The sequence below is a fragment of the Histomonas meleagridis genome, assembly GCF_020186115.1.
Source record: "Histomonas meleagridis strain 2922-C6/04-10x chromosome Unknown contig_10, whole genome shotgun sequence".
Classification (NCBI taxonomy): Eukaryota; Parabasalia; order Tritrichomonadida; family Dientamoebidae; genus Histomonas; species Histomonas meleagridis.
Window position 1 is genome coordinate 272,407 of NW_027150747.1, and position 22,809 is coordinate 295,215.

Sequence of the window (22,809 nt, forward strand, 5' to 3'; positions counted from 1 at the left end):
ATTTAAAACAAAAAACCCAGCGCCTTTGCGTTACACATCGTATTTCTAAATAGACTTTGGAAAACCTATAATTATTTATGAGTGATTTGAATTTTATAAACTTGTATTATGAATTTCTCAAATATCCATCACGTGGCTTCGGTATGTATATTTCTTAATCTATATTGGGATTACACATGAAATTTGTTGAAGAATAAAGGAGTGATTTTATAATATAAATTTTGCCTCGCGGTGTATCGTGTAATGTTCAGAACCGAAGCGGTTATCTGACAATTTATTGCAATTTCAATGCGACAAGCGGGGTTCAAAGAAGGCGAAGTCGACATTATAGGCTTTGCAGAATTTGAACAACCAATTACATACAGATCATGGAAGCAATCTCGCTTAAGGTTCATACCAGTTTTAGGACAATTTTTAATTCAACTTTCTGAATCAGAGATTAATTCTATTTTTGAAAATTGGTTTCAACAGATACAAAAGTCAATTGGAGTTGAACAGTTAAAAATTATAATGAGTGCAATAATGGGATTTTCGCTTCTACATTATTTTTTAAAAGACATGACGCAATTAAAAAACTCCATAGGATTAATTTATAATCTCCTTCGTTCAAAAAATAGACTTGTAGCTCAATCATCAGCACAAGTACTTCATTGGCTTGCACATGAATCAGCAGATGCAATTAATCTTTTCAAAGAACCACTAAATTTAGCATTTCAATGGATCCATGATAAAAAAGTTAAATATTATTATAATTCACTTGTTGTTATTAAAAAAGCCAAACATTTTCCTGGATTAGAAATTGCTCATTACATTGTTTTAAATCATGACGAAATCATGGAATTAGCTTTTTCCTCAGATAGAGAAATCATGAATCTTGCTATTAGTATCATATCATTTGAATTACAACAACTTCCAAATTCTGATTCACATCCTATTACATCACAAATTTTATCTGAATCAGTCACATCAATAAATCAAGAGACACCAAATAAAATTGAAGGTTCTATTTCTATTCTTAGATTTTTTCTAACTTTTAATCACCAAATTTTAATTTCACATTTTTCAAATTTAACGGCGAAACTTTCAGAAATTTCATTTTCGACTTCAGAACAGATCTCATTATCAGCACAAATCTTAATGATTGATATTGCCGAAATTGACTTAACAAAAATTAGTTATCATTCAATAAATAAATTATTTCAAAGTCTTAATCTGAAATGTAATAAAAGTAATTCACCTGAACAATTTTTTAATGAGTTAAAACGTGCGATTAAAACATTTGGAAAACAGACACCATTAAAGTTTATAATGGAAAACATGCAAAAGATCATTCAACAAAAAGATAAAAAATTAGTTGAATTTGCTTTTGATATTTTATATACAATTTTTGAGATATTTCCTGGAACTTCAATTCCAAATAATTTGTATTTAAACACACCAATTAATATAAATTATATTAAATGTTTGAAAAAACAAAATTGTCATACACCAGAAATTATACAATATTTACGAAATGTATTATTTCATGGCTTAAATAAAAATGCAAATGCATTATCAATTTCAATTTCATTACAATTATCAAAAGAATTTCCATTAGAATTATTCGGAAGTTATGAAAATATGCATAAAGCATTAATTCCTCTTATAGAACAATCACAAGAAATGATTCGATGTGAATTAATGGAAGCAATTGCAGTGGAACCGACGTTTGAAGCAAAGCAATTTCTAATTAATTCCGGAATTTATGATCCACAAAAATCAGTTCGTTTAACAGCTTTATCATTATTAGAACCTTCCAAAGATATTTCATTAAGTTCGGAACTTTTAAATGCAATTAGAGATCCAAATTTTAAAGTTCGAAGAATTGCATTAAAACAAATTGGCGAAATAATTAAATTTAATCCATTTGAATTTTCTTATTCAATTATTGATTATGTATCAAATGTTATTTCATCGATAAGAAATTTAACGGATATAAAAATTGTATCAAAATATTCTTCATTATTACCAATTATTGTTGAATATTTTTGTGATTATATTGAACATTTAATACCAAATATAATTGATACTTGTTTAACTTTATTATGTGGACAAATTATAAGTGAGAATTCATCAAATCAAATTATTAATACTGATAAATATCAAGATCAAAATTCTTTTTTATTTAACATCAAAGAAAAAGAAAAAACAGAACCTAAAAGATTACAAATATTTAGAACACTTATAGAAAAATATTTAAAGAAACAAGATATTTGTTTAATTAAAACAATTGCTACATTAGGTAATCGTATTTCTCCATTTTTAAATCGTGCATTAGATGCATTTGTACATATATTTTCAACAAGAAAATCTAAAAAAGTATTAACAATTGCAATTGAAAGTCTTTCACTTTTATCAACAAAAATTGATACCGGATTAAATTTAAGACTTTATAATCAACAATTATTACCAACATTATTAAATTTGCTTGTAAATAATAAAAATACTTCTGTGTCAATAGCTATAGTTAAATTATTTGGTACTTCTGTCGATTTAATGAGTAAACCTGAAGATTCACAACAAAATCAATTCGATTGGGATGTAAATTCCAAATCTTTTTATACTGATTTCACAATGTCACATTTAATTCCATATTTTTCGAATCCAACAATGCATTTATTTGAAGCTATAACACGAATTTATGATTTAGAATCTAAAGACGCAGCGAAATTTGTTGATTTAGTAATTCCAATGTTTATTAAAGGAATTGATACTTTTTCGAATAAATATCGCGATTCATTATTTTTAGATTTAGAAGTTATTACACGAGAATGTCAAATTGAATCATGTCAATTCTTAAATGAAATAACTAAAACGCAATTAAAATATTTAAATTATTTCGGTGCAATTAAATTAGCTGCTTCTTTATCTTATCATTTATTAAGTAGTTATAAAGAAGGCGCTTCTGTTTTGTTTATTCCTGCAACACAAAATTTATTTAATCCAAATCATAATTATATTAAATATTTGTTAAGTTTTTTGACGTTTTCAATCCTTTATCAAGATCAATCTATTGAATCATTTTTAACTTCAATCGAATTTAGGATTCAATCAAATGCTACATTCCAAATATATAAATATTTAATTAATTCATTAATTTGTTTAATCCAAAATAAAGATTTATCTTCTTATCAAACAAGACTTTTATTTATTTGCTATAAGTTAATGCAAAATGAACAAGCGAAGCCACATATAATTCGATTACTACCATCACTTATTAAATATACACAAATTCCAATAAAAATTTTTGAAAATTGGGAAAGTAAATTTAATATTTCATTACCTTTTTTATCACAAGATCCAATTATAACTCATCAATTCATACCAAAAATTAAATTATATCATTTAATAATGCCATCAAACACAATTTCTACAAATGTTTTTTCTGATTTATTAATTCCTGATGAATTAACACTTGGTAAATGGCTTGATAACTTATGTCAAAAAGTTATTAATTTTTCACCTTCAATGGTTATCCGTTCATGTTCAAGTTTTGCTACAACAATTACAGCATTTCGTCAACAAATGTTTCCAATAGCATTTTTAAGTTGTTGGCAAAAGGCAACTTTAGAAGAACGTTCATATTTTTCAAATATTGTACAAAACATTATACATGATTTTAAACAAGTTGATTCATTTTTCATTTCAATTATTGAACTTTTAGATCGTGCATTAATGCCTTTATTAATCGATGATATCGAGTTAGCTAAAGCTTGTGGATCAGGACCATTAACATTATATTTCTTACAAAGAGTTTTTATGAATAATCCAAAGGATCCACAAATCATTGAAAAATTACTTGATTTAAATACTACAATGGGAAGACAAGAAGCTTCTCATGGAATGTTAGTACATGCTAAAGGTATATTAGAAGATTCTAAAACAGCTCTTTGGTGTGAATTATTAGGAGAATGGGATAAAGCACTTCAACTTTATGGTAATAATAACAAAAACATCTCAAGTAAAATTAGATGTTATTCACATTTAGAAATGTGGGATAAAATACTTGAATTAGAAAATGAATTTGATAAATGGCCGAAACAACTTAGAGAAGAAAACGCTAAAAATATTGCATGGGCTAATTATCATTTAGGAAATTATTCAAAAATCCCGAAATATGTTGCACAATTTAATTCCGAACAACATTTAAGTGAAATATTCTTTTGTGCATTTTTTTCACTTAAAATTGGTAAATATGATGAATGCCAAAAAATATTAACAAAAGGTTTTAATTTAATTGCAAATTATAATACTGATATTTTTGCATATGGTGATACAATTAGATTAAATAAGAATTTACATTATTCACATGCGTTTATAGAGTTACAAGAATCTTTAGATATATTAAAACAAGATAAAGTTAGCTCACAAAACTTATTAACTAAATTATGGAATAAACGTTTAAAAGGTTTCCAAAGAGATAGTCAAGAATGGATCAATTTAATTGCTATTAGATCACTTGTATTTACACCTGGTGAAAATATTGATATATATCTTAAAATGATTTCTGTATTAAGGAAAGAAAGAAGATGGAATTTAATTGATACTTATTTCGATCGACTTTTTTCACAAACAATTTTACCAAATGTGGAACTTGTACAAAGTAAAATACTTTGGGATACAGGTAAAAAAGATGAAGCAATTCAAACACTTCAATTGATAATAGAATTAATTAATTTACGTAAATCTCCTGAAAGTGATTTTCATCAAAATTTAATGAAAGTTAATAAGAATTCATTTTATTTATTAATTACTACACTTTTAAAACAAGATTCATTTGATAAACAAATTATATTTAATAAACTTCAAACAGAAAATGTTTTAGAGAAATTACAATTAATGTCTAAAGATGAACATAAAACATTTTTACTTCAAATTGATGAAGAAACTTCAATCAAAAAATATTTTGATCAATTTTATAAGATTCCTGATTCATATCTTGAATCAAAAATATATTTAACACTTGGTAAATATCGTTATATATATGATAAACATACATCGGATAACTTGAAAGAAATTGCACAAATTTATGAAATCGGAAAAGTTTATAATTGTAATGAATATCGGAATTGGTTAGGTTGGGCATATGCAAATTCAAGTTTAATTAATGTTATACCTGAACAAAGTGATATTTATTCGATTAATGCAGTTAATGGGTTTCTTAAAGCTACACAATTACATACATCTAATACACTCGAATATTTATGCCAATTATTTTCGATATTTTTTAGAATGAAAGACAGCTGTAATATTAATTCTACTTTAATTTCTGATTTAATTAAATTACCACCAAATATAATATGTCAAATTATTCCACAAATTACAGTACAAATTGCACATCCTGATCTATATATTCGTCAAGTAGTACATAAAATAATTTATAATTTTGGAAAAGAACATTTTCAAGCTTTATTTTATCCTTTACGATTATATAAATCTTGTGATGATCAACAAAAAGTATCAATTGCTAAAGATTTATTATTATATATGGGTAAGAAACATTCAGAAGTATCAAATGATGCCGAATTATTTGTTGAAGGAATGTTACGTTCAGCAATTTCTTGGTTTGAAGAATGGATATTTACTATTGATTGTGCTTCACGTTATTATAAGAACAAAGATTATAACAAAATGAATGAAATATTAACAAAACAATTTAAACGTTATGAATCACCTAAATGTGATTTCGATCGTTTGTTCATACGTTTATATGATCCAATTATTCAACAATGTCAAGGCAATTTTCGTATACATAAAAAACATTCAATTGCTAAAATGTGGGAAAACTTCAAACATTTATTTAGTATGCTTATAGATAGAGTTAAAAAATTGGAATTAATATTATTACCGAAAGTCTCCGAACAACTTGCATTAAAACGTGATTTTAAAATTGCGATACCTGGTACATATTCCGTAGAACATCCTGTTCCTACATTATATTCTATTGAGCCTGCTCTACAAGTACTAAGTACACAACAACATCCACGTTGTGTATTTATGAACTCTTCAACACATGAAAAAGTTAAGTTCTTATTAAAAGGTAATGAAGATATTCGATTAGATGAACGTGTAATGCAATTTTTTAATTTGATAAATACATTACTTAATCATAATCGTACCACACGTGAAATGAATATGCAAATTACGAAATACGCTATAATTCCTTTGGCACCTAATGCAGGTTTAATTACTTGGGTAACAGGCGCTGATACTTTACATCAAATGATTAATGAACATAGAGCACTTCATCAACGTTCTCAATCAATAGAACTCGAAATTGTCATGAATATTGTCGGTAGAGTTGGTTCTCAACTTTCAGAGATACAAAAACTTGAAACATTTGAATGCGTTTCTCAACAATGTAACGCAAATGAAATTCGCGAAATTTTATGGTTACGTTCACCGAACGCTAATGTTTGGATGACGAAAAACATTAATTTTACAGTAACAACAGCTTTGATATCAATTGTTGGTTATGTTATAGGTTTAGGCGATAGACATCCATCAAATATAATGGTGCAAAGGGAAACAGGTAAAGTTATACATATCGATTTCGGAGATTCTTTTGAAGCTGCAATACTAAGAAATGTTTTCCCTGAGAAAGTTCCATTTAGATTAACAAGAATGATCGTAAATGCTTTGGATAATGGTTCGGTTGAAGGCATTTTTAGGAAAACTTGCGAAGATGTAATGTGGATATTAAGGGAAAGTAAGGAGTCGATTGTCGCTTTATTGGAAATCTTCGTTCATGAGCCAATAGAAGCTGTGGAAAGACTTGGTAAAGTTAAAATGCAAACTGCAATAATCGATAGAGTGGGAGAGAAACTAAAAGGTAACGATTGGATGCTTCCGGGTTATGATGAAAACCAAAAAGATCTTGGAGTGGAAGAACATGTGGAGAAATTGATAGAGCAAGCAAGTGATCCATATAGATATGGGTCACATTATGCTGGCTGGTGCCCATATTGGTAATTATTATTAAAAATAGAGTAACATGAAAATATTTTTTTTATGGTAAAAATATGAATTATTGAAGAAATTTTTACATCATAAGATGTATCATGTACATATGTAAATCATGTGAAAAAATTTAACATGATTCTACATGATGATTTATATATTTAATGAATATATCTTTGTATTTAATAAATTTGTCATGAAGAAATGTATTTCTTATTTAGATATATTTAAGTTTTAAATGAGATATTGACTTTTACCCAATGTAATTTATAAAATCTTGAATTTATGATTTTTATTTAAGATCATAAAGCAGATTACATCGATATAAATCATTTTTAAACAAAAGCTCTTCATTGAAATATGGTTCATCAGAGTATTCCCTTTAAATCATATATGATTTCTTTGGATGAAAATCTTATATTTCTATCCAACATTTTTACACTTGACATACTTCATGTGGAATAACTGTAAAAATATGATCAAATTACAAAAACAAATTTATCAAATATTTTTCGATTATTTTCATGAAAAAAAATCCGAATACAAAATTATTTTGAAACGTTTCCACAAATAGTTTAGAAAAACAAATCGTAAAACTCATTCTTAAAATTATCAAATTATTAAGCTCTATTTTCATAAACAAAAAAATGGAAAATCCGAATATAAAATTATTTAGAAACACTTCCGGTGGATAAAACCTGGCCCTTCTTCATCGTATTTCTTCCGAGTAATAACCACTTGAAGCGATGCGATCTTCCTCCCTCCATTCCACGCAGCGTATTTCGGTTCTTTAGCTAAAGAAGGGTATGCTGCGACATTTTTTTTTCATTGTCTACCGCGCGTGGTTAAGGAATTCATTCTCTATACGTTCCTGAAATCCTTCAAAACATTGCGTTACCACCAGAAAGAAAAACATTAGCGAAAAATCTTTACGAATGTTGGTGCGAAAAGAGTTTTGTTGACGCCTTTAAAATCGAAACCATCGAAGCGCGGCTTGAAAGAAGTTCTGCATATTTGAAGCGCTCGTTGCCGATTGTGATCGCAATGCCATTAGGAAGTGTGCATTAGATATCGCATTCGGATGTGGAAGCTGCCCCCATCTTTTCATCAAAATCAAGTGCAACATAAGAAAGAGTTTCTTTGATGTTATTGACAAATTTCCGATCAGAATATATTATGAATATATCATCACGGCTATCAAACAAATTTATAAGATACTGTGTAATATAAGTTTGATTCCCTTGGTGGAACGTGAAAATGAATAACCTTTGTAAATTGGAACAACATGTTGTTGGGAAACACTTTTGCCTGAATCTAAAACAATACCAGTGGTACAGTTTGACAAACGGCTTGAATGCCAACATAGAATGCTGGAACGTTGAATGTTTCAAATTGAAGTTGGATCATCTTTTCAAGGCCAATCTTTGGATTCACTGGGGCTTCTGTTAGAAGAACTGGATCAACACATAATTCGTTGTAATTGTTTGATATTCATTTTTCCCATAAAATTTCAAAGTGCCCTATCAGATCTAACTCCAATTTTCGAATAAGAATATCCTTATAAAAATTAAAAATAACTCGATAAAAACCATTTTAAAATTGATTATTTGAAATGTTTTTCATGATTCCAAAAAATATTTTTGTAAAACAAATTATTCATGAGGAACAAGTAAACAAACGGCTTCAAAATTTAGATTAAACGTCCTTCTCTTTCATTGAATCTAAAAAAAATAAAAAATGAAGAGATCTAATTCCCAAAATTATTGCGAAATTCATAAAAAGGCTCAAGAACAAAATGCATTACAGCAAAATAAAGCGCTTAAAGAAGAAGAAAAAGTTAGATATATTTTTTTCAATGGGATGAATTGTTCTATCAAACCAAATGTTACAAGAGATATAATGTTAAAAAATGCACCTGTTGGTGTAAGTGTGAAATATCAATCTGCAATTTTGGTTTCCCATGCAGCACGCATATTTGCAGCAGAATTAGTTGAAACAGCAAGGAAACTTTCACCTGAAAATGCTCCACTTACACCGGATTTGATAAACATAGCTTTTGACATCATGGTACAAAGAGGGAAAATTCCTGGAAAAGGACCAGGAGTTTTAAAAGGAAATTATAGGATCTAACCATATTTTTTCTTTTTTCTTTTACAGCTTTTTGTTGTTTCACACATATGGTAAATTTTGTTAAATATAACTAAAATGATTTGTAATTTTTTTTGGATAATTAATAAAAAAAAAATCTTGTTTACTAAGTAACGCTGATCAGTATACACTAAAGAGTAACTTCTTTACCTTTCACATTCAACTTCTGGGAACATATCTTCTACATCAGCTGATGATGAGAGGTCTTTAATAACTTTCCTTGAACATGCGCAAACCCAAATTGTTGACATGATAAAAAGTATTACTGAAATCGAAAAAATAATGAATCCTATGATTGAAATCGTAGATATGCCTGCCATAACGAAATTTTGTTGTTTCACAAGTTTATATCAGCGACCGTTTCATTTTAGAACCGATCAAACTTCACAACGTTCAAAAAGTGGAGAAACAAAATGTGAAGTTTACAAAAAAGTCGAATATCCTACAATACAAAGTCCTACCAATAAATGTATAAGGAAACTTGATAGTGGAAACAACATTATGTTTTATTAATAAAAATTAATGATCATCATGATTTAAATTAATACTCAACATTCAAATTTATCATGTGATTAATTTCAATTTGCTTTTGATTTTTTTTAATAAATTAATTTTTATTTTCCTTCATTTAAATATATGTCACTTTTTTACCACCTTTATTTGTCCACTTTTTTCGGTTTCCATCACTTTTTGAAGCAAAACCTCCACTAATTAAAAATGTCTATAGACACTCCTGTTATCATTGATGTTGGTACAGGTTATACCAAAATGGGATACTCCACAAACAATCGCCCTGACTACATTATTCCCACTCTTATTGGTAACAGAGATCTCAAGAATGTCTCTCAAGCTCAAATGACTGGCACTGAAGATCTTGATTTCTATATTGGCTACGAAGCCATTCAAAACCAAACCTTATATCCCAACACTAACATCATGAAACATGGTCAAATTGAAGACTGGGATAAAATTGAACAATTTTGGGAACAATGTCTCTTCAAATATCTTCGTTGCGAACCCGAAGATCATCCAATTCTTCTTACTGAACCACCATTAAACTCACCTGATAATCGTGAATACACCGCTGAAATTATGTTCGAAACTTTCAATGTACCTTATCTTTATATTGGTATGCAAGCTATGTTAGCCATTGCTGCTTCATGGACTAAAGAAGGTCAACGTTCATCAACAGGCTGTGTTGTTGATTCAGGAGATGGTGTTACACATATCATTCCAGTTGTCGAAGGTTATCCCATTTCTAATGCCATTCAACACGTCCCTGTTGCAGGGCGTGAAATGACTCTTTTCATTGCCGATTTATTGAAAGATCGTGAACCACAAGTACCACCTGAAGATCGTTTCAATGCAGCTCGTGACATCAAAGAACGTTTCTGCAAAGTATCCAAGCATCCAAGTGCCACCTTTGCCATGTTCGATAAGAATCGTTCCAAGTACATCGAAAAGTACCGTGGCGTTTCATCTAAGACTGGTAAGCCATTCGAATGCGAAGTAGGTTACGAACGTTTCCTCGCACCGGAAGTCTGGTTCTCGCCCGAACTTGTCAGCAGTGAATACACTACTCCAATTTCAGTGCTTATTGATCGTGCCATTCAATTATCGCCGATCACTAACCGTATGCAACTTTACAACAACATTGTTTTGTCTGGTGGTTCAACAACATTTAAGGGACTCGCTGGAAGGTTGCAAGGAGATATTCAAGTATTAGTTGACGAAAGATTAAGAGAAAACGCCGAAAGAGAATCAAAGAGAATCAATAGGAAGATTGAAGCAGGTAAAGTACCAGTGAGAATTGTCGAACATAGAAGACAACAGTACGCTGTGTGGTACGGTGGTGCTATGTTGGCACAAGGTGGAAAGGCATTTTTGAATAAGTGCCATACGAAAATGCAATATGATGAGGTTGGACCATCAATCGCCAGAGCAAGCGCAATGTTCGGTGAGAGCGCTGTGTAAAGTCATTAAACAGTTTTCCTATGAAACATTTTATTTTCTTGAAGGCAGATTTTGGACATTAGAAAAAGTGAAAATTTGTGTGCTTTATTCAATGTACGATACGTATTTCCTTCAAAATTAAAAATTCATTGCAAAAGAATTGGAGCCATACAAAGAAAACTGATTTATATTGATTTCGTTACCTTTTCATAAATATGATATCAAGCATTTTCATTGATGAAAAATATTTAAATTAACATGTTCATTTCCAACTCTCACAGACTAAGTTAATTTTGACTTAAAAGACGATTTCAAGAAACGGTTATTTCTAAAGTTCATTTCATTTTTCCTTTTTGCTCATACTTACATCTATTTTAATCACATATTTTTACTTGTTAGTACAATTCTGTGAAGAACTTTTGGTAATCACATAAAATATCAATTTTGGGTTAATATAGTTTTTCATTAAACTTCCACAAGAACCGTCAGCTAAAATGTAAACCATTCAAAAATCACTTGATGCGTTTTGATTTTCTCTGATTAATTCACATTTTTAAACGTACATTCATTTTTTCTCATGAATTTCTCACCACTTGCACCAACACGTTCAAGGAACCAAACACAGAGCAATAAATGGACTAAGGAAGAAGACCAATATTTAACGAATCTGATGAATCAAAATCCATCAATTTCTTGGTGTTCTTTAGTCCCTCTTTTCAAAGGAAAGACAGCACAACAGATTGCAGGAAGATGGGAGAAAGTACTTAATCCAAAGCTTGTAAAAGGATCTTGGACATATGAAGAAGACCAAATTATACGGAACTTTGTTCAAATTAATGGAGCTAAGGATTGGTACAAACTCGCAAAGCTTCTTCCAGGAAGGATTGGGAAGCAATGCAGAGAAAGATGGACAAATCATTTAAGCCCAACAGTTACAAAAAAATCATGGACTCTTGAAGAAGACCAGCGATTAATACAACTACACAAAGAATTTGGGAATCAGTGGACACTGATTTCGAAGTATTTCGAAGGGAGAACTGATAATTGCGTTAAGAACAGATGGAACTCTTCTTTGAAGAGGAGAATAGAAAGAATAGCTAACGGAGAACCGGAATATCGTAAGCGAGGAAGGAAGCCAAAGGATCAATCCACAAAAATTATTCAGGATAACGAGGATAATGAATCTGAATGTGGATCGCCAATACAAATGATCAATGGCCTTCCGGCAATTATGACGATTAACTGCTTTGCTCTGCCTACTTTTAAGGGATCCCCGAATGGATGCGAAACTTCTATATCTCTTGAGGAAAATAGGCTTAATTTCCATAACCTTATTTCACGAAATGTATGTAAATCATAAAAAAAATTGATTTTGAAAAAATTAGCATTTCTAATAATTGATGTGATTTAGCTAAATTTGTGTAGTCCTCTGAAAATGATTTGAAATTGTTACGTTCATAAAGTTGTCAAGCGAAAGCGTGTGTAAAATAAAAAATGCTTTTGATTAGAAGGAGATGCAAATTTGGGTAAAAAGTGACAGCTCTAGAACAAGAATTTTTTGGAATTTAAAACATTATTAATCGATATGTAAATTTTATATATTATTATTTCTAACTGCTATATGAAGTGCTGTTTCAAATTATTAAAACATATTCCAAATTATTAAAACATATTCCAAATTATTCAAATGAATATTTATTGCATTAACATCAATTCCTTTATCTAAAAGTAATTTTACTATTTCTATATTATTATTCTTGACTGCTATATGAAGTGCTGTTTCAAATTATTAAAACATATTTCAAATTATTAAAACATATATAAAATTATTCAAATGAATATTTTTTGCATTAACATCGATTCCTTTTTGTTCTAAAACATATTTCACAAGTTCAATATTTCCTGATTCTGAAGCAAATAATAAAATATTTTTTGGAATTTGATTATTTTGAAGGAAATATTTAACGAGATATAAATTTCCATTTCTTGCTGATGCATTTACAACATTGCTGTTGACTTTTATACCTTTTTTTTAAAAAAATGTTAAAATTTCATAATTATCCTCATTAATACATGCTAAAGCATTGATTTTTTCATCAGCATTTGATATATTTCCATTTTCATAAATATATTTAAAGATATCATTTCGATGAAATTCTATTGCTGTTTCAAATGCACCATTAAATGATGAATGATTTTGTTCACATAAATGAAATATTTCTAGGTTTCCACCGGCAATTGCATATTTACCTGTATGGGTCAACCAACCTTACTTATTATAGATTTTTTTAAAAATTTGGAATTATTTATAATGTTTCAAGCATCTCCTTAAGCTCACAAAATTCTTAAGTTCAAAATAGGGATTTCCAAAAAATTTGTAAAGCGCAATGTCAAAAAACCCTTGTTGCAAAAGTGGAAAGAATTTTTGAAAAATATTATTAACAAATACATAAGCTGTATTACGAATACCTAAAATAATAATAATAAATAAAGTGCAAGTTGCCTCAAAATATTTTAGGCTTTCAAACATTTTACTTTCATGATGAAAACTTATAATGAAATTTACACAATCAATGATATCACAAAAATTTTTATATTGTTCAGGAACCCCATTCCTGAAATTCACACTTTGGTTTATATTCGACGGTTTATTTCCGCATATCGGCGGCCTAGCTCGTATTTGAGATGAAAACGATTATGTAAACTATACATTACATTCAATTATCAATAAATTGACACAAAAGTGGCATTTCATATGGAATCTCAAGTAAAAAGCGATCATAAAAACGAATTCGTTTCCCGGGAAACATTACAATATATTAAGAATTTAATATTCAATTTAAACAAAGAAAATATTGTTCAATCATCAAAATCAATCATAAGTAAATTTGATGATATTTGTCCATTATCTTTTAATATAATTATTGTTAGGATTACATATGCAATTGCCATCATGCGAATGAAAGATATTGATTTATATTTGGATTTTCTTAAAGAAATCAAAAAACTAGAAATGAACATTCATAAAGAAATTGACATTTTTGATATATATGGACATTTTCTTGTTTGTAAAAATACACAAGAATCATATTATCTTCTTGCAGAAATGATTGAAGATAATTTACTTGATAAAAAAATCATTCAAAATATAAAACATTCATATGATTCTAAAGGATACTTTGTGCAATACATGCCAAATGAAACAATTAAAGAATTAGGGGATTATAAATTTACTGAATATATTCAAAAAAATTATGAAGAATTATCAAAGAATGATTGGGAGCTTCATAAGCAATTAATCAAAGAAGGACATAATCCAAATGAAATTGCAAAAATAATTCGAAATGATGAAATCGAAAAACTTCAAGAAATATCATCACAAACAAATTTTAATTTTAATCAAACAATTGAACCATCACTTTATGAAAGATGTTCATTTGTTAATCAAAGAAATGTTACATTAATTGATTATGCAGCATTTTTTTCTTCTATAAAATGTTTTAAATATTTACTTATGAATGGTGCAAAAGTAAATAATACAGGTAAATATGCAATTGCAGGTGGAAACCTAGAAATATTTTATTTATGTGAACAAAATCATTCATCATTTAATAATGCATATGAAACAGCAATAGAATTTCATCGAAATGATATCTTTAAATATATTTATGAGAATAAATTAGAAAAATACAATCAATGCCGAAAATGTCTGAAGATACAAATTATTTGGTAAGTTTTTGTATCAAAAAAGATAATTATGATATTTTATCATTTTTGGAAGAAAAAGGAATTAATGTTAATGCTTATAATATAAATGAATCAGCAAGAAATGGAAATTTATATCTCGTTCAATATTTTCTTCAAAATAATCAAATTCCAAAAAATATTTTGCCATATGCTTCAGAATCAGGAAATTTTGAACTTGTAAAATATATTTTAGAACAAAAAGGAATCGATGTAAATGCAAAAAATATTCATTTGAATAATTTTATATATGTTTTAATAATTTGAAATATGTTTTAATAATTTGAAACATCACTTCATATAGCAGTTAGAAATAATAATATAGATATAGTAAATTTACTTTTAGATAAAGGAATTGATGTTAATGCAAAAAATATTCATTTGAATAATTTGGAATATGTTTTAATAATTTTATATATGTTTTAATAATTTTGGATATGTTTTAATAATTTGAAACAGCACTTCATATAGCAGTTAGAAATAATAATATAGATATAGTAAATTTACTTTTAGATAAAGGAATTGATGTTAATGCAAAAAATATTCATTTGAATAATTTGGAATATGTTTTAATAATTTTATATATGTTTTAATAATTTTATATATGTTTTAATAATTTGAAATATGTTTTAATAATTTGAAACAGCACTTCATATAGCAGTTAGAAATAATTATATAGAAATAGTAAATTTACTTTTAGATAAAGGAATTGATGTTAATGCAAAAAATATTCATTTGAATAATTTGGAATATGTTTTAATAATTTTATATATGTTTTAATAATTTTGGATATGTTTTAATAATTTGAAACAGCACTTCATATAGCAGTTAGAAATAATAATATAGATATAGTAAATTTACTTTTAGATAAAGAAGGAATTGATGTTAATGCAAAAACTATTTATTTGAATAATTTATAATATGTTTTAATAATTTGGAATATGTATTAATAATTTGGAATATGTTTTGATAATTTGAAACAGCACTTCATATAGCAGTTAGAAATAATAATATAGATATAGTAAAATTACTTTTAGATAAAGGAATTGATGTTAATGCAAAAGATATTCATTTGAATAATTTAGAATATGTTTAAATAATTTGAAACAGCACTTCAAATTTCACAACAAAAAGGTTCCACAGAAATAGCAAATTTACTTCGTGAAAAATTCTAATTCAAAATCTTCTTCAATATACACCAAATCTTCATTTTCGATTATAAATTAAATAGAAGTAGAAAACATATTTTTAATCGAGACTCAAGCTTTTGAAATACAAGAAAAATGACAATTGTACCAGGTCTAATAATTGTTGAAGAATTCAAATAAATTATTATATCAATTTATGTGTTTGATTAATAATTTAATAAATTCAATTTTAAAAAATTATGAAAATTCTGTTTTTTGGCATTATAAATGGTCATATATAGAATTTTGCCATTTTGAGCCTCAAATATTTGTATGTAGAAATTGTGGGGCCCTTATAATTTCTTGCAGGATTATACAAAAATGATGTAAACTGACATAGAATGAATCTGGAATGTATGATATTATATTAAAATTAAGAACAAAAAATATATTGAAAAATTCGAAGCATGATGTTTTATAATTAGAAAAAAAAATTGAGTGTCACAACGGAACACATGGCGTTTCTAATATACACAATTTACAAGATAATTCTTTATTATAAATTTAATCTTCTTTATAACGCTAATTTTTATCTCTTGCAAAATTATCAATCTATTCAATATTAAAATATGTCTTCAGATATAAAGCAAAACTTATAAATCATATAATGCTATTTAGTGATTATTAATATTTTTAATAAAATTAAGAAACATTATATTTTATTTATAAACAAAAGTTAGCTTTCTTATAATGCACTAAAATTTTCAAGTATTCAGCTGGATCAGCATTTAATCCAATTTCATGTACAAATACTCTAATTTTTACATCTCCCACACTATCATTAGGCAAAAACAGCGTTCTAATTTTAATTGTTTCCAATGGCCATACAATATAATGTGTTGGGTCGAACATAATCAAATCTGGATGTGTTGTAGTTAACTTAATTTTCTGAGATTTATTATCTTTATTTACATAAGGTAAACTTTTTTGGCACTTTCACAGTTAACCAAAGAAATTTCTGATTTGCCGATACATTTTTGTTTCCGTTTGTTCTTAATTCTTTTATCTTTAATTTTGATACAGTGCCGGCTACAAAAATTTGACCATTGGACATTAAGAAATTGTCCACTTTGTTGGCAAACAATTTTTGATCGTCTTTTTGGCGTTAAAGCTGTACGTTGGAAATTAAAAATTGTACACTTTTAACCGTTGGGGAAAATATTAAATGCCATATTAATCCAATAAAAATTAAGTACAAAAAAATTAAAACAGTTGATTTCCATTCCTTCTTTATTCATAAATTCAAAAATATCATAGTTATGATATAAAATACATTTAATTCCTAACTCTTCTAGATTATGAATTTCTTCTAATTTGTTTTCATAAAAATATTTGAAGAAGGAAAATCTTAATTTTTGTCTTTCATTTAGGAAATAATTTCACTATATTTGTGTAACCTTTACTAGATGCATACATAAGTGCTGAATTATATAATTCTAATTAGTTCTAAATATTTGCATTAAACATAAAGTTATTAAAATAAACAATAAAAAAGCCAGATAAATATTTTTAGCATGAATATTTATGCCTTTTTGTTCAAGAAGTAATTTAACTATTTCTACGTAACCACCTTCAGATGCAAGAATAAGTGCTGTATCAAATAATTTGGATAACTTCCAAACATTATAATGAAATTTCAAATTGTTAAGATAAATTCTAAATATAATAAATAAATATTTTTAGCATTAATATTTATGTCTTTTTGTTCAAGAAGTAATTTAACAATTTCTGTACGTCCATTTTTAGATGCCAAAATTATTGCGGTATCAAACAATTTAAATAATTCCCAATAAAATTTTTGAAACAAAATAAACTGATTAAAATATACTCCAAACAAAACAAATAAATATCTTTAGCATTAATATTAATTCCTTTTTGTTCAAGGAGTAATTTAACAATTTCTGCATGACCATTTTTAGATGCCCACATAAGTGGTGTATAAAATAATATAAATGATTTCCAAATGATATTTATTAATAACATAGAATGATTAAAACATATTCTAAATAAAATAATTAACTACCCTTAGTATTAATATCAATTCCTTTTTGCTTAAGAAGTGATTTTACTATTTCCGTGTGACCATTTACAGATGCACATATAAGAGCTGTTTCAATGAATCACAATAAATTCCAAATTTTGTAATGAAATTTCAAATTATTATAATAAAATAATAATAAAATTAATGAATATTTTTTGCATCAACATCAATTCCTTTTTGTTCTAGAAGTAATTTAACTATTTCTGTATGTCCATTTTTAGATGCCCAAATAAGTTCTGTTTCAAATAATATTAATAATTTCCAAATATTACTTTAAAATATCAAATTATTAAAATAAATTCTAAATAAAGTATTTTAATATTTTTAGCATTGATATCAATTCCATTTTGTTCAAGAAGTGTCTTAACAATTTCTATATGATTACCATCAGATGCATAAATAAGTGCTGTTTTAAATAATTCAAATAATTTCCAAGTTTCATGATGAAACATCAAACTATTAAATGAAATTCTAAATAAAGCTTTAAAATATTTTTAACATTAATATTAATTCCTTTCTGTTCAACAATTGCTTTAACTATTTCTGTATGACCATTTTTAGATGCCCAAATAAGTGATGTATTAAATAATTCAAATAATTTCCAAAAATTCTTATGAAATATCAAATAATGAACATAAAAATTAAATAAAACATATTAATATCTTTAATGTTAATATTAATTCTATCTTGTTTAAGAAGTAATTTAACTATTTCTGTATGACCATTTTTAGATGCTTCCATAAGTGCAGAAAATAAGTAAAACAAATCCCAAATATTATTTCAAAATATAAAATTCTTGAAATAAAAATAAAATTATATTCAAAAATTCTTTTAGCATTGATATTAATTCCTTCTTGTTCAATAAGTAATTTAACAATTTCCATGTGACCATTTCTAGATGCTAAAATAAGTGCTACTTCAAATAATTTAAATATTTACCGAAAAACTTTAAGAAATAATATAAAATTATCAAAATTTATATTAAATCACATAATTAAATACTTTTAGTTCTAATATCAATTCCTTTTTGTTCGAGAAATAATTTAATGATTTTCAGATTTCCATTTAAGGATGCATATCCAACTGCTAATTCAAACAACTCAAATAATTTCTAAATATAATTTAAAAGCATCATATTCAAAAAATAATATCTATATTAAACAAAAAAATGATTTTAGCATTATTTCCATTTCCTTCTTTTTCAAGAAGTAATTTAGCTATATCTATATTATTATTTAAAGATACTATCATAAGTGCTGTCTTAAATATATTTAACAAGTTCCAAATATTATTTTGAGATATCAAATTATTAAAATAAATTTTAAATAACATAAAAAAATATCTTTAGCATTAATGTCAATTCCCTTTTGTTCAAGAATTAATTTCACAATTTCTATATAATCATTTTTAGATGCCCATATAAGTGCTGTTCTAAATAAAGTAAATAATTTCCAAATATTATTTTAAAATATCAAATCAACAAATTATAATTTAAAAGCCAAAAATAGATATCTCCAATATTAATATCAATTCCTTCTTGTTCAAGAAGAAATTTCACAATTTCTAAATGACCATTTTTAGATGCACTTATAAGTGCTGATATAATATTTTGAATAAGTACCAAATATTTTATTGAAAAATCAAATTCAAACAAAATATTAAATCATTTTTATAATTAAAATTTATTTCTTTTTGCTCAAGAAAATTATTAAATAACCCAATATTTACGCATAGACTTTCGTAAATAAAAACAAACAGTCACTTATGTTCGAATTAAATGTATTCTCATAAATATATTTAAAAATATCGTTTCGATGAAACATAATTGCTGTTTCATATGCATTTTCAAATGATGAATGATTTTGTTCACATAAATGAATTATTTCTTCATTTCCACCTGCAATTGCATATTTACCTGTGTTTTCTACATTTGCTCCATTCATAAGTAAATATTTAAAACATTTTATAGAAGAAAAAAATGCTGCATAATCAATTAACGAAACATTTTCCTCATTAATAAATGAATATCTTTCATAAAGTGATGGTTTAATCGTCTGATTATAATCAAAATCATTTTGTGTTGACATTTCTTGAAGTTTTCCGATTTCATCATTTCGAATAATTTTTGCAATTTTATTTGGATTAACACCTTCTTTTATTAATTGCTTATGAAGTTCCCAATTATTTTTTGAAAGTTCTTCATAATTTTCATTGAAATAATAATAAAATGGTGTTTGAGTAGAGGATTTTAATATGTTTATTGTTTCTGTTTCCAGATAATTTGCAAAATAAAATGTTTTTTTATTTTTGATTAAATTTGAAGAAATTAAATTTAAATCAATCATTCTTCCAAGAAGAAAGTATGATTCTTGAGAAGACAAATTAAGAAGATAATGCGAAAATGTATTAATAATAATAGAATCATTTGTATTTAATTTATTTTCAGTATCTATCATGAAATTAAGATAGACATCAAAATCTTTCTTTTGTGCTATACATGATGAATAAATCATTCGACTATAAGTCAAGATAGGGAATGGAAATATATTAGCATTAAAAAAATTTATTGTTGATTCTACAGACTCAATAAGATTATTATCGTTTATATTGAAAATAATGTTTTCAAGTGATTCTAATGCTAAGAGCCATTCGTTTGTTGTATAATGCGGCGCCACGATGTTTTCCTCTTTGCTTTGAGCATTTCCCATTAAAAAAAAGGGAATAACGCACAAAATTCTGATCATTATCAATTTTGAATTGACTGTAAAATTTCACAATACAAAGAAACTTTTCCCATAAACATCAGAAAATGTTAGCGACGGTTTTTTCTGTAAAAAGCAGTTTCTTATCGTTTAATTTGTCTATCGGTTTAATATTAAAGTTACATCAATATTTTATTAATCCAAAAGTATCAATATTATCTATGAAAAAATATCAAATTTTTGCAGAAGGATTTAAAAATATCATATATGTAAAAAGTTTTTTAAGTCAAAAGAAATTCAGATTTTCGTGAATACTGAATAAAACACAATTTCATTTCAATAGATAAACAGAAGCCTTTTATTAGCGCAAAATAACATTGAAACGAATTTAATATCTTATTAATTAAGTTGTGAATGATTTGACACAGAGGGTATCAGAAGGTCCAGCCTTAATTCAGACGAATTTTCATCATAAATTCAGTATATTTAGGTAACATAATGCTAGTTCTGACTCACAAGTTGTGACTTAATTTCGATTCATTTGGTTTCCTTTTTATGCTTTTTCCTAATTCTTAAGTTTTTGCGGTGAACAATTTGAAGAAAAAATAGAAATAAATACAAAAAGAATTAAATTACAATTTTATTATTACAAATTGGCTCTATATAATCAATACCTTTTCGCGACTGACTCTCCAAGAGCCAGTCGGGAAAGATGATCCTTCTTTTATATATGCACTCTTCAGTTAGAGGCGCAAGGATCTCTGTTTTGATTTGACAATCTTCGTTAACAATCGCGTAAGCTGCAATGTTACGAGTTTTCTGGTAATTTGACGAGCTAAAAACTGTTAGGCAATTTCCGAAATGCCATTCAAATCCTTTATACATGAACTCATGTGCACGTATAAGACATTTCAAAGAATTGTTTTCGAGAAAAGAATTTAAGGCTGTGCTTCCAAACAGACAGCCACACTTCCGATCGCTAGGCCCAAATTCTTGAACAGTATCCGATGGGTCGCTCCAAAGTAAATCAGAAACGAGATGTGGAAGGGAATTTAATGGCCTTTTGATGGCTTTAATCTGTTCAATTGATTCAAGTGAGGATGAAATTCCTCCATGAATACAAAAAATGGTTTGATTGATTATAGCAGCAATTGGCATCCAGCTAAAACAATCCAGAAAGGCAGCATACACTTCTTCGTTGTATTTAGCTTTGCATTCATCAAAGAAACCATATGATTTGGAAACTTGCTCTGTTTCGTGGTTCCCACGTAAAAGGAATATGTTATCAGGGAACTTGATTTTAAGAGCAAACAAAAGAACAACGACTTCTACTGAGTACTTCCCTCTATCAACATAATCTCCAAGGAAGAGGTAGGAAGTCTTTGGAGGGTATCTGCAACGCTGGAAGATCCGGAGAATGTCATCAAGGTTTCCGTGTAAGTCTCCAACAACGACAAATTGCCCATTGAGCTCAAGTAGTGGAGGTTCAGACTCAAACATTTTTCTTGCGAAGGAAAGGGTACGAAGGATATGCTGGCTATCTATAACATACTGGAAGCCAATTTTAGCCCTATTTTGGCTCAAAAGTACTTGACAGACGAGATCGTTAAGTACCTCAAATTCCATATACACAAAATTTTTGTTCGACGAATTTGAAACAAAAGTGCAGAAATTGGCAGCCTAACGGTCATGTGAAGTCGTCGAAGCTCAAAATTGAATATAGTCTTTGAAAAAGCGTGGTTAATTTGGTGGTTTTCGGCTAAAAGTGCTCACAAAACAACTGACCAAATTTGAATTAATTCCATCGTAATGACTTTTTGTGTTAAAAAATGTGCCAATGTTTGCCTCAGATTAAAAAAACGGATGGTTTAAACTAATTAGTATTTATCATCCATCTTGATAATGATTAAACTTTAATTCTACATCGCTTTCAACTTTAATGAGGGTTTGAGTAAATATGAACAGATTCCATGAAATTATTTAGAATATTGTTAATTTGTAAAATTTATATGTATACGATTCTTGTGAAATAAAT

At 27.3% G+C, this 22,809-nt stretch overlaps 4 protein-coding genes across 4 annotated transcripts; 3 read left to right on the top strand and 1 right to left on the bottom strand.

Annotated features, from left to right (window-relative positions):
- Positions 1-5,814: 5,814 nt before the first annotated feature.
- GO595_000457 (PIKK family atypical protein kinase) lies at positions 5,815-7,011 on the top strand (the record flags this gene model as incomplete). The annotated part of the gene is made up of 1 exon (XM_067917711.1): positions 5,815-7,011. The coding sequence occupies one exon, from the start codon at positions 5,815-5,817 to the stop codon at positions 7,009-7,011; it is 1,197 nt and encodes a 398-aa protein (XP_067779445.1).
- Positions 7,012-9,864: 2,853 nt separating this feature from the next.
- GO595_000458 (Actin-like protein 3) lies at positions 9,865-11,121 on the top strand (the record flags this gene model as incomplete). Its single annotated transcript, XM_067917722.1, has 1 exon — positions 9,865-11,121. One exon carries the CDS (start codon positions 9,865-9,867, stop codon positions 11,119-11,121), a length of 1,257 nt encoding a protein of 418 aa, XP_067779446.1.
- A 556-nt stretch (positions 11,122-11,677) lies between these two features.
- Positions 11,678-12,460, top strand: GO595_000459 (Myb-like DNA-binding domain containing protein; the record flags this gene model as incomplete). The annotated part of the gene is made up of 1 exon (XM_067917733.1): positions 11,678-12,460. One exon carries the CDS (start codon positions 11,678-11,680, stop codon positions 12,458-12,460), a length of 783 nt encoding a protein of 260 aa, XP_067779447.1.
- Positions 12,461-21,401: 8,941 nt separating this feature from the next.
- On the bottom strand, positions 21,402-22,400 carry GO595_000460 (Ser/Thr protein phosphatase; the record flags this gene model as incomplete). Its single annotated transcript, XM_067917745.1, has 1 exon — positions 21,402-22,400. One exon carries the CDS (start codon positions 22,398-22,400, stop codon positions 21,402-21,404), a length of 999 nt encoding a protein of 332 aa, XP_067779448.1.
- Between the last annotated feature and the right edge of the window lie 409 nt (positions 22,401-22,809).